The following is a 13,859-nucleotide window of genomic DNA, read 5'->3' on the forward strand; positions in this document are numbered from 1 at the left end:
TCCTGAATGCCAAACATGTAACAGACATCTCTCCCTTCCTGAATGCCAAACATGTAACAGACATCTCTCCCTTCCTGAATGCCAAACATGTAACAGACATTTCTCCCTTCCTGAATGCCAAACATGTAACAGACATCTCTCCCTTCCTGAATGCCAAACATGTAACAGACATCTCTCCCTTCCTGAATGCCAAACATGTAACAGACATCTCTCTCTTCCTGAATGCCAAACATGTAACAGACATCTCTCCCTTCCTGAATGCCAAACATGTAACAGACATCTCTCTCTTCCTGAATGCCAAACATGTAACAGACATCTCTCCCTTCCTGAATGCCAAACATGTAACAGACATCTCTCCCTTCCTGAATGCCAAACATGTAACAGACATCTCTCCCTTCCTGAATGCCAAACATGTAACAGACATCTCTCCCTTCCTGAATGCCAAACATGTAACAGACATCTCTCCCTTCCTGAATGCCAAACATGTAACAGACATCTCTCCCTTCCTGAATGCCAAACATGTAACAGACATCTCTCCCTTCCTGAATGCCAAACATGTAACATGTAACAGACATCTCTCCCTTCCTGAATGCCAAACATGTAACAGACATCTCTCCCTTCCTGAATGCCAAACATGTAACAGACATCTCTCCCTTCCTGAATGCCAAACATGTAACAGACATCTCTCTCTTCCTGAATGCCAAACATGCAACAGACATCTCTCTCTTCCTGAATGCCAAACATGTAACAGACATCTCTCTTCCTGAATGCCAAACATGCAACAGACATCTCTCTCTTCCTGAATGCCAAACATGCAACAGACATCTCTCTCTTCCTGAATGCCAAACATGTAACAGACATCTCTCTTCCTGAATGCCAAACATGTAACAGACATCTCTCTCTTCCTGAATGCCAAACATGTAACAGACATCTCTCTCTTCCTGAATGCCAAACATGTAACAGACATCTCTCCCTTCCTGAATGCCAAACATGTAACAGACATCTCTCCCTTCCTGAATGCCAAACATGTAACAGACATCTCTCTCTTCCTGAATGCCAAACATGCAACAGACATCTCTCTCTTCCTGAATGCCAAACATGCAACAGACATCTCTCTCTTCCTGAATGCCAAACATGCAACAGACATCTCTCCCTTCCTGAATGCCAAACATGTAACAGACATCTCTCTCTTCCTGAATGCCAAACATGTAACAGACATCTCTCTCTTCCTGAATGCCAAACATGTAACAGACATCACCCTTCCTGAATGCCAAACATGTAACAGACATCTCTCTCTTCCTGAATGCCAAACATGTAACAGACATCTCTCTTCATGAATGCCAAACATGTAACAGACATCTCTCTCTTCCTGAATGCCAGACATCTCTCCCTTCCTGAATGCCAAACATGTAACAGACATCTCTCTCTTCCTGAATGCCAGACATCTCTCCCTTCCTGAATGCCAAACATGTAACAGACATCTCTCTTCCTGAATGCCAAACATGTAACAGACATCTCCCTCTTCCTGAATGCCAAACATGTAACAGACATCTCCCCCTTCCTGAATGCCAAACATGTAACAGACATCTCCCCCTTCCTGAATGCCAAACATGTAACAGACATCTCTCTCTTCCTGAATGCCAAACATGCAACAGACATCTCTCTTCCTGAATGCCAAACATGTAACAGACATCTCTCTTCCTGAATGCCAAACATGCAACAGACATCTCTCTCTTCCTGAATGCCAAACATGCAACAGACATCTCTCCCTTCCTGAATGCCAAACATGTAACAGACATCTCTCCCTTCCTGAATGCCAAACATGTAACAGACATCTCTCTCTTCCTGAATGCCAAACATGTAACAGACATCTCTCTCTTCCTGAATGCCAAACATGTAACAGACATCACCCTTCCTGAATGCCAAACATGTAACAGACATCTCTCTTCCTGAATGCCAAACATGTAACAGACATCTCTCTTCATGAATGCCAAACATGTAACAGACATCTCTCTCTTCCTGAATGCCAAACATGTAACAGACATCTCTCTCTTCCTGAATGCCAAACATGTAACAGACATCTCTTCCTGAATGCCAAACATGTAACAGACATCTCTCTCTTCCTGAATGCCAAACATGTAACAGACATCTCTCTCTTCCTGAATGCCAGACATCTCTCCCTTCCTGAATGCCAAACATGTACCAGACATCTCTCTTCCTGAATGCCAAACATGTAACAGACATCTCTCTCTTCCTGAATGCCAAACATGTAACAGACATCTCCCCCTTCCTGAATGCCAAACATGTAACAGACATCTCCCCCTTCCTGAATGCCAAACATGTAACAGACATCTCTCTCTTATTGAATGCCAAACATGCAACAGACATCTCTCTCTTCCTGAATGCCAAACATGTAACAGACATCTCTCCCTTCCTGAATGCCAAACATGCAACAGACATCTCCCTTCCTGAATGCCAAACATGTAACAGACATCTCTCTTCCTGAATGCCAAACATGTAACAGACATCTCTCCCTTCCTGAATGCCAAACATGTAACAGACATCTCCCTTCCTGAATGCCAAACATGTAACAGACATCTCTCTCTTCCTGAATGCCAAACATGTAACAGACATCTCCCTTCCTGAATGCCAAACATGTAACAGACATCTCTCTCTTCCTGAATGCCAAACATGTAACAGACATCTCTCCCTTCCTGAATGCCAAACATGTAACAGACATCTCCCTTCCTGAATGCCAAACATGTAACAGACATCTCTCTTCCTGTGTTAGTATGGCTGAAATGAAGTTAGCAAGGCCTTACTTTAAGGGGAAACTGACAGACAAGAAAATCCATTTGGTGGTTGTGATAAGGAAGGAAAGAGAAGGAAAGAGAGGAGAGAGAGGGAAGGAAAGAGAGAGGAGAGAGAGGGAAGGAAAGAGAGAGGAGAGAGAGGGAAGGAAAGAGAGAGGAGAGAGGGAAGGAAAGAGAGAGGAGAGAGGGAAGGAAAGAGAGAGGAGAGAGGGAAGGAAAGAGAGGAGAGAGAGAGAAGGAAAGAGAGGAGAGAGAGAGAAGGAAAGAGAGAGGAGAGAGAGAGAAGGAAAGAGAGAGGAGAGAGAGGGAAGGAAGGAAAGAACGGGAATGTGATAAGGAAGGAAAGAGAAGGAAAAAGAGAGGAGAGAGGGGGAAGGAAAGAACGGGAATGTGATAAGGCTGCATTCTCTCTCCGGTGCTGTAACTCACTGTCTACACACATCCCTTATCAGTGTGTCTCTATATCTTCTTTTAACTCACTGTCTACACACATCCCTTATCAGTCTGTCTCTATATCTTCCATAGGTAATGACCATGTCTAAAAAATATCACAAGGTCTCACCTCGACCCACCATCCCACTCACCATGGAATATCAAGGTCTCACTTCGACCCACTCACCATGGAATATCAAGGTCTCACCTCGACCCACTCACCATGGAATATCAAGGTCTCACCTCGACCCACTCACCATGGAATATCAAGGTCTCACCTCGACCCACTCACCATGGAATATCAAGGTCTCACCTCGACCCACCACCCCACTCACCATGGAATATCAAGGTCTCACCTCGACCCACCTCCCCACGGAATATCAAGGTCTCACCTCGAACCCACCAACCCACTCACCATGGAATATCAAGGTCTCACATCGACCCACCATCCCACTCACCATGGAATATCAAGGTCTCACATCGACCCACCATCCCACTCACCATGGAATATCAAGGTCTCACCTCGACCCACTCACCATGGAATATCAAGGTCTCACCTCGACCCACTCACCATGGAATATCAAGGTCTCACCTCGACCCACTCACCATGAAATATCAAGGTCTCACCTCGACCCACTCACCATGAAATATCAAGGTCTCACCTCGACCCACTCACCATGGAATATCAAGGTCTCACCTCGACCCACTCACCATGGAATATCAAGGTCTCACCTCGACCCACTCACCATGGAATATCAAGGTCTCACCTCCCCACTCACCATGGAATATCAAGGTCTCACCTCGAACCCACCATCCCACTCACCATGGAATATCAAGGTCTCACCTCGACCCACCATCCCACTCACCATGGAATATCAAGGTCTCACCTCAACCCACCTCCCCACTCACCATGGAATATCAAGGTCTCACCTCGACTATCAAGGTCTCACCTCGACCCACCACCCCACTCACCATGGAATATCAAGGTCTCACCTCGACTATCAAGGTCTCACCTCGACCCACCACCCCACTCACCATGGAATATCAAGGTCTCACCTCGACTATCATGGTCTCACCTCGACCCACCACCCCACTCACCATGGAATATCAAGGTCTCACCTCGACTATCAAGGTCTCACCTCGACCCACCACCCCACTCACCATGGAATATCAAGGTCTCACCTCGACTATCATGGTCTCACCTCGACCCACCACCCCACTCACCATGGAATATCAAGGTCTCACCTCGACTATCAAGGTCTCACCTCGACCCACCTCCCCACTCACCATGGAATATCAAGGTCTCACCTCGACTATCATGGTCTCACCTCGACCCACCACCCCACTCACCATGGAATATCAAGGTCTCACCTCGACTATCATGGTCTCACCTCGACCCACCACCCCACTCACCATGGAATATCAAGGTCTCACCTCGACTATCAAGGTCTCACCTCGACCCACCTCCCCACTCACCATGGAATATCAAGGTCTCACCTCGACTATCATGGTCTCACCTCGACCCACCACCCCACTCACCATGGAATATCAAGGTCTCACCTCGACCCACCTCCCCACTCACCATGGAATATCAAGGTCTCACCTCGACTATCAAGGTCTCACCTCGACCCACCACCCCACTCACCATGGAATATCAAGGTCTCACCTCGACTATCAAGGTCTCACCTCGACCCACCACCCCACTCACCATGGAATATCAAGGTCTCACCTCGACTATCAAGGTCTCACCTCGACCCACCACCCCACTCACCATGGAATATCAAGGTCTCACCTCGACTATCAAGGTCTCACCTCGACCCACCACCCCACTCACCATGGAATATCAAGGTCTCACCTCGACTATCAAGGTCTCACCTCGACCCACCACCCCACTCACCATGGAATATCAAGGTCTCACCTCGACTATCAAGGTCTCACCTCGACCCACCTCCCCACTCACCATGGAATATCAAGGTCTCACCTCGACCCACCACCCCACTCACCATGGAATATCAAGGTCTCACCTCGACTATCATGGTCTCACCTCGACCCACCACCCCACTCACCATGGAATATCAAGGTCTCACCTCGACTATCAAGGTCTCACCTCGACCCACCACCCCACTCACCATGGAATATCAAGGTCTCACCTCGACTATCAAGGTCTCACCTCGACCCACCACCCCACTCACCATGGAATATCAAGGTCTCACCTCGACTATCATGGTCTCACCTCGACCCACCACCCCACTCACCATGGAATATCAAGGTCTCACCTCGACTATCAAGGTCTCACCTCGACCCACCACCCCACTCACCATGGAATATCAAGGTCTCACCTCGACTATCAAGGTCTCACCTCGACCCACCTCCCCACTCACCATGGAATATCAAGGTCTCACCTCGACCCACCACCCCACTCACCATGGAATATCAAGGTCTCACCTCGACCCACTCACCATGAAATATCAAGGTCTCACCTCGACCCACTCACCATGGAATATCAAGGTCTCACCTCGACCCACTCACCATGGAATATCAAGGTCTCACCTCGACCCACTCACCATGGAATATCAAGGTCTCACCTCCCCACTCACCATGGAATATCAAGGTCTCACCTCGAACCCACCATCCCACTCACCATGGAATATCAAGGTCTCACCTCGACCCACCTCCCCACTCACCATGGAATATCAAGGTCTCACCTCGACCCACCTCCCCACTCACCATGGAATATCAAGGTCTCACCTCGACCCACCACCCCACTCACCATGGAATATCAAGGTCTCACCTCGACTATCATGGTCTCACCTCGACCCACCTCCCCACTCACCATGGAATATCAAGGTCTCACCTCGACTATCATGGTCTCACCTCGACCCACCACCCCACTCACCATGGAATATCAAGGTCTCACCTCGACTATCATGGTCTCACCTCGACCCACCACCCCACTCACCATGGAATATCAAGGTCTCACCTCGACTATCAAGGTCTCACCTCGACCCACCTCCCCACTCACCATGGAATATCAAGGTCTCACCTCGACCCACCACCCCACTCACCATGGAATATCAAGGTCTCACCTCGACCCACCTCCCCACTCACCATGGAATATCAAGGTCTCACCTCGACTATCATGGTCTCACCTCGACCCACCTCCCCACTCACCATGGAATATCAAGGTCTCACCTCGACCCACCACCCCACTCACCATGGAATATCAAGGTCTCACCTCCCCACTCACCATGGAATATCAAGGTCTCACCTCGACCCACCACCCCACTCACCATGGAATATCAAGGTCTCACCTCGACCCACCTCCCCACTCACCATGGAATATCAAGGTCTCACCTCGACTATCAAGGTCTCACCTCGACCCACTACCCCACTCACCATGGAATATCAAGGTCTCACCTCGACCCACCACCCCACTCACCATGGAATATCAAGGTCTCACCTCGACCCACCACCCCACTCACCATGGAATATCATGGTCTCACCTCGACCCACCACCCCACTCACCATGGAATATCAAGGTCTCACCTCGACTATCATGGTCTCACCTCGACCCACCTCCCCACTCACCATGGAATATCAAGGTCTCACCTCGACTATCATGGTCTCACCTCGACCCACCACCCCACTCACCATGGAATATCAAGGTCTCACCTCGACTATCAAGGTCTCACCTCGACTATCATGGTCTCACCTCGACTATCAAGGTCTCACCTCGACCCACCATCCCACTCACCATGGAATATCATGGTCTCACCTCGACCCACCACCCCACTCACCATGGAATATCAAGGTCTCACCTCGACTATCATGGTCTCACCTCGACCCACCTCCCCACTCACCATGGAATATCAAGGTCTCACCTCGACCCACCTCCCCACTCACCATGGAATATCAAGGTCTCACCTCGACTATCAAGGTCTCACCTCGACCCACCTCCCCACTCACCATGGAATATCAAGGTCTCACCTCGACTATCAAGGTCTCACCTCGACCCACCACCCCACTCACCATGGAATATCAAGGTCTCACCTCGACTATCATGGTCTCACCTCGACCCACCACCCCACTCACCATGGAATATCAAGGTCTCACCTCGACCCACCTCCCCACTCACCATGGAATATCAAGGTCTCACCTCGACTATCAAGGTCTCACCTCGACCCACCACCCCACTCACCATGGAATATCAAGGTCTCACCTCGACTATCATGGTCTCACCTCGACCCACCTCCCCACTCACCATGGAATATCAAGGTCTCACCTCGACCCACCACCCCACTCACCATGGAATATCAAGGTCTCACCTCGACTATCAAGGTCTCACCTCGACCCACCTCCCCACTCACCATGGAATATCAAGGTCTCACCTCGACCCACCTCCCCACTCACCATGGAATATCATGGTCTCACCTCGACCCACCTCCCCACTCACCATGGAATATCAAGGTCTCACCTCGACTATCATGGTCTCACCTCGACCCACCTCCCCACTCACCATGGAATATCAAGGTCTCACCTCGACTATCATGGTCTCACCTCGACCCACCTCCCCACTCACCATGGAATATCAAGGTCTCACCTCGACTATCATGGTCTCACCTCGACCCACCATCCCACTCACCATGGAATATCAAGGTCTCACCTCGACCCACCTCCCCACTCACCATGGAATATATAGAGATGTTTGTTCACTAGATGAGTGAGTCCATCCATCTGTGGATGTAGGAGGGTGAGACATATCATGGCCTAGTTAAAAGTATAAACCTCATCGTGTAAGTATTTACATGAAATGTCTTCCTCCACACTAGTGGGACCGGTAAAACAGACTAGACCACCCACGTTTATTGGCAGTGATGGTCAACCAATGATAGCCTTCATTTCTTTTTTTGACAGTTAAATCCACCTCCTGACAGTGGACCAGTAGATGACCTCCTACACTGAAATACAAGGAGATGTGAGATCTTTACCCTGGGCTACAGAGAGAGAGAGACAGCAGCTTCTGTAAATGTCCAGGTAACCCTGACTGATCCTCTTTCTCCTTCTGCCTACTGTAACGGCTCCCTCAGAGCCCGTCAGTCACTGGCATGTTCCTCTTCCTACCTCTCTACCAGTCCAGTGACATATTATACCCAGCGGGTGGTCAGGATGGGGGCCTGTCGTCCTGTCAGACACCCCAGGCAGGGGACATTGGCCGCGGGCTACGAACGACACGGACTGGAGCTGCCTGGGATTAGCTCCACTTACATAGGCCCCAGACTTGTGTGTGTGTGTGTGTGTGTGTGTGTGTGTGTGTGTGTGTGTGTGTGTGTGTGTGTGTGTGTGTGTGTGTGTGAATGACCTTTGGAACTGTTGTTTCAGAGAGTGACAGAGTTCAGTCTGATTTGGTCTTTCATGTTCTGTGGGACTGTGTGAGTCAGACATGAAACCTTTTTCCTATATATATTATATATATATATATCTCCTGTAACAGTGTGTTATTAAGACCTATCTAAACCAACAGTCCAGGTCAGCGTGTAGCAGAGTACGTGTGGTCGTAAGGGTTTTTTCCAGATCGAAAAGAGCCTTAGGTGGTGGGGCGTGGGTGGCAGTTGGCCCCATCTCGGCGGGGTAGATTTAAAAATAAAATGAAAACATTTTTAAGCCAATATCCTGCAATTGTCCTCCACATTTCTCCATGGCTAATGCCGTGTTAATTTACTCAAACAAAAACTAATATAGCTAAATTCATTGTTTTGGTCATTTTGAATTCTCCCAATTATTAACAAAAAAATTAAAATAGGTACCAAATTAAATTCTTTTATTTTTATTAATGCTTGGGAGAATAAATTGTATTTATTCACTGTTTGAACTCATGCGGCCCAAAAGGTGGATCAATTGCAGAGGAAACCCTGGTTTGTGTGTGTGTCTGTGTGCATCGTCTGTGTGTGTTTCTGCTCCAGTCAAATCCCAGAGGACCCTGTGGTGGGAACTAAACCTCTGATCAGAGCCGTCTACAACACCAGAGGACCCTGTGACGAGGACTAAAACCTCTGATCAGAGCCGTCTACAACACCAGAGGACCCTGTGGTGAGGACTAAAACCTCTGATCAGAGCCGTCTACAACACCAGAGGACCCTGTGACGAGGACTAAAACCTCTGATCAGAGCCGTCTACAACACCAGAGGACCCTGTGACGAGGACTAAAACCTCTGATCAGAGCCGTCTACAACACCAGAGGGCCCTGTGTGAACCTCCATTCATGGTAAAAAGATCAGTAGACCACCAGTGTTCTTCTGCTAGATGCAAGGCGGGGTGTTCGATGGGTCCACTGAACCAGACAGTAGACTCACAAGTAACAAGGCTTCTCATCGATCCTAGGACTAAACACACACCAGGTACAATCCCCCAGTTAGGGACGTTATTAAGTAACAAACACGTTTAGCATCTCCAGGCCTTCAAGCTGCTGAAGAGCCTCTGGAACATCTACATTAAAAAAGTCAATAGATCAATTCAATACACAACATCACAATAAATACCTGACTGTAGGCTTGTTCATTTATCAGACTAGATACTGTATGTTATCTGGCTATGATATAGACTGTAGACTTGTTCATTTATCAGACTAGATACTGTATGTTATCTATGATATAGACTGTAGGCTTGTTCATTTATCAGACTAGATACTGTATGTTATCTGGCTATGATATAGACTGTAGGCTTGTTCATTTAGCAGACTAGATACTGTATGTTATCTGGCTATGATATAGACTGTAGGCTTGTTCATTTATCAGACTAGATACTGTATGTTATCTGGCTATGATATAGACTGTAGGCTTGTTCATTTATCAGACTAGATACTGTATGTTATCTGGCTATGATATAGACTGTAGGCTTGTTCATTTATCAGACTAGATACTGTATGTTATCTGGCTATGATATAGACTGTAGACTTGTTCATTTATCAGACTAGATACTGTATGTTATCTGGCTATGATATAGACTGTAGACTTGTTCATTTAGCAGACTAGATACTGTATGTTATCTGGCTATGATATAGACTGTAGGCTTGTTCATTTATCAGACTAGATACTGTATGTTATCTGGCTATGATATAGACTGTAGGCTTGTTCATTTATCAGACTAGATACTGTATGTTATCTGGCTATGATATAGACTGTAGGCTTGTTCATTTATCAGACTAGATACTGTATGTTATCTGGCTATGATATAGACTGTAGACTTGTTCATTTAGCAGACTAGATACTGTATGTTATCTGGCAAAGATATAGACTGTAGGCTTGTTCATTTATCAGACTAGATACTGTATGTTATCTGGCTATTCTCCATGTTATAGGCTGTAGGCTTGTTCATTTATCAGACTAGATACTGTATGTTATCTGGCTATGATATAGACTGTAGGCTTGTTCATTTATCAGACTAGATACTGTATGTTATCTATGATATAGACTGTAGATTTGTTCATTTATCAGACTAGATACTGTATGTTATTTGACTGATATAGACTGTAGACTTGTTCATTTATCAGACTAGATACTGTATGTTATCTGGCTATGATATAGACTGTAGGCTTGTTCATTTATCAGACTAGATACTGTATGTTATTTGACTGATATAGACTGTAGACTTGTTCATTTATCAGACTAGATACTGTATGTTATCTGGCTATGATATAGACTGTAGGCTTGTTCATTTATCAGACTAGATACTGTATGTTATTTGACTGATATAGACTGTAGGCTTGTTCATTTAGCAGACTAGATACTGTATGTTATCTGGCAAAGATATAGACTGTAGACTTGTTCATTTATCAGACTAGATACTGTATGTTATCTGGCTATGATATAGACTGTAGGCTTGTTCATTTAGCAGACTAGATACTGTATGTTATCTGGCTATGATATAGACTGTAGACTTGTTCATTTAGCAGACAAGAAATACTGTGTATAATCCCCTGCCACTATTTTATAGTAAGAAGAATATAATTCAACTTAGCTGAATAAAATAGAAAGGATATTTTTCCCATTACGGAGCAACTGTGCATATGAAGTGGCTACGGGGCTGCGCGTCGAGGCTACGGGGCTGATAGAAGGACAAGTACCAGGCCAGTAGGACCTGATGGAGGGAAAATAGAGCCCTGAGTACCAGGCCAGTAGGACCTGATGGAGGGAAAATAGAGCCCTGAGTACCAGGCCAGTAGGACCTGATGGAGGGAAAATAGAGCCCTGAGTACCAGGCCATTAGGACCTGATGGAGGGACAATAGAGCCCTGAGTACCAGGCCATTAGGACCTGATGGAGGGACAATAGAGCCCTGAGTACCAGGCCATTAGGACCTGATGGAGGGACAATAGAGCCCTGAGTACCAGGCCATTAGGACCTGATGGAGGGACAATAGAGCCCTGAGTACCAGGCCATTAGGACCTGATGGAGGAACAATAGAGCCCTGAGTACCAGGCCATTAGGACCTGATGGAGGGACAATAGAGCCCTGAGTACCAGGCCATTAGGACCTGATGGAGGGACAATAGAGCCCTGAGTACCAGGCCATTAGGACCTGATGGAGGGACAATAGAGCCCTGAGTACCAGGCCATTAGGACCTGATGGAGGGACAATAGAGCCCTGAGTACCAGGCCATTAGGACCCGATGGAGGGACAATAGAGCCCTGAGTACCAGGCCATTAGGACCCGATGGAGGGACAATAGAGCCCTGAGTACCAGGCCAGTAGGACCTGATGGTTGTTAAGGTACGACCAGCGAATGTGCTGAGTGCATAAGAGATGACAGTTACTCAACGGTGACGAGGAATCTTAATAACGGTCATGACCAATGACTGTCGGTGTGGCGGCATACAGTACAGAGAGCATCAGCTATGAGCTCACACATCACTACACAGCCTAAATCACTAAACGGGCTCACACACACCAGGCCTTTCAGACAGCACTTTGTTCCTGCTGTTTGTGTTTATATACATTTAAAAAATGCCATACTGTACCTGGATAATAAACATTAAGGATCTAAACATGGTCTGGGACTTCAAGGAGTTATATAGTGTTTCATTGAATCAACAAAACAAAAAAAGGTGAGCGATGTTAAAGCTAGCCGTTGTTAAAGCTAGCCGCTGTTAAAGCTAGCCGCTGTTAAAGCTAGCCGCTGTTAAAGCTAGCCGCTGTTAAAGCTAGCCGCTGTTAAAGCTAGCCGCTGTTAAAGCTAGCCGCTGTTAAAGCTAGCCGCTGTTAAAGCTAGCCGCTGTTAAAGCTAGCCGCTGTTAAAGCTAGGCGCTGTTAAAGCTAGGCGCTGTTAAAGCTAGCCGCTGTTAAAGCTAGCCGCTGTTAAAGCTAGCCGATGTTAAAGCTAGCCGATGTTAAAGCTAGCCGCTGTTAAAGCTAGCCGCTGTTAAAGCTAGCCGCTGTTAAAGCTAGCCGCTGTTAAAGCTAGCCGCTGTTAAAGCTAGCCGCTGTTAAAGCTAGCCGATGTTAAAGCTAGCCGATGTTAAAGCTAGCCGCTGTTAAAGCTAGCCGCTGTTAAAGCTAGCCGATGTTAAAGCTAGCCGATGTTAAAGCTAGCCGATGTTAAAGCTAGCCGATGTTAAAGCTAGCCGATGTTAAAGCTAGCCGATGTTAAAGCTAGCCGATGTTAAAGCTAGCCGTTGCTATGCTCAGCGCGTACAAAACATGAAAGAACTGCATCTACCACTGACAGTTGGGCGGCGAAGAGAGACCAGAGAGAAGACAAGACTAACACGAGGAGCTTGGTGCACCTCTCTCCTCATTCACAATGTTGGATTAAGGAGGAGAGTAAACGGGTACAAATATCTAAATGAAAACTTAAACCCCTGACATGGACATAGGTGATTGAGACATGAAGGAGAGGCTCATCAATAGTGCACGTGTCGATGTAGTGTTGGGTGTCTTCAGTGTGTACACTCACACGATCATGTCAACAGTGCCGTAAAGGAGAGTTGGGGCTCATTAAATGGTGCACGACGTAGTGTCTAGTGTGTCTACATTCACCCTGATCATCAGCACGGCCTTGCGGATGTCGCGGACTCCATCGTAGACCAGCCGAGAGGCGTCGATGAACTCGTTCTCGTCAACGGGGAGGGTGGGGTTGGCACTCAGAGCCTCTACCGCTGCCTCCACCTGCTCTGTGAACCTGGGCATGACTGGTGGAGGTGGGAGAAAAAAGGGATGAAATGTCACGCAAACTCACAATGCAGCAGTATCGACTGTACACAGCAAATCAAAGTGAAAATATCAGAAAATCCCATGCTACAGAACGGCAGGTCTGACACAATGCAGCCCAAAACCAGCCCCTAGCTAACAGGCTACCCAGCCCACAGCTAACAACAGGCTACCCAGCCCACAGCTAACAACAGGCTACCCAGCCCACAGCTAACAACAGGCTACCCAGCCCACAGCTATCAACAGGCTACCCAGCCCACAGCTAACAACAGGCTACCCAGCCCACAGCTAACAACAGGCTACCCAGCCCACAGCTAACAACAGGCTACCCAGCCCACAGCTAACAACAGGCTACCCAGCCCACAGCTAACAACAGGCTACCCAGCCCACAGCTAACAACAGGCTACCCAGCC

The 13,859-nt window shown here is 47.4% G+C and overlaps 1 protein-coding gene across 3 annotated transcripts in view; it reads right to left on the minus strand.

The window, feature by feature from the left end:
* ctnna1 (catenin (cadherin-associated protein), alpha 1) overlaps positions 1 to 13,859 on the minus strand; it is a 252,692-nt gene that overhangs the window by 63,056 nt on the left and 175,777 nt on the right. For all 3 annotated transcript variants that reach the window (XM_039012640.1, XM_039012638.1, XM_039012639.1), the window contains exon 14: positions 13,276 to 13,427. In XM_039012640.1, coding sequence (XP_038868568.1) covers positions 13,276 to 13,427 — 152 coding nt within the window. The remainder of the gene's footprint in view (positions 1 to 13,275; positions 13,428 to 13,859) is intronic.

The sequence above is a fragment of the Salvelinus namaycush genome, chromosome 17 (genome assembly GCF_016432855.1).
Source record: "Salvelinus namaycush isolate Seneca chromosome 17, SaNama_1.0, whole genome shotgun sequence".
Lineage (NCBI taxonomy): Eukaryota > Metazoa > Chordata > Actinopteri > Salmoniformes > Salmonidae > Salvelinus > Salvelinus namaycush.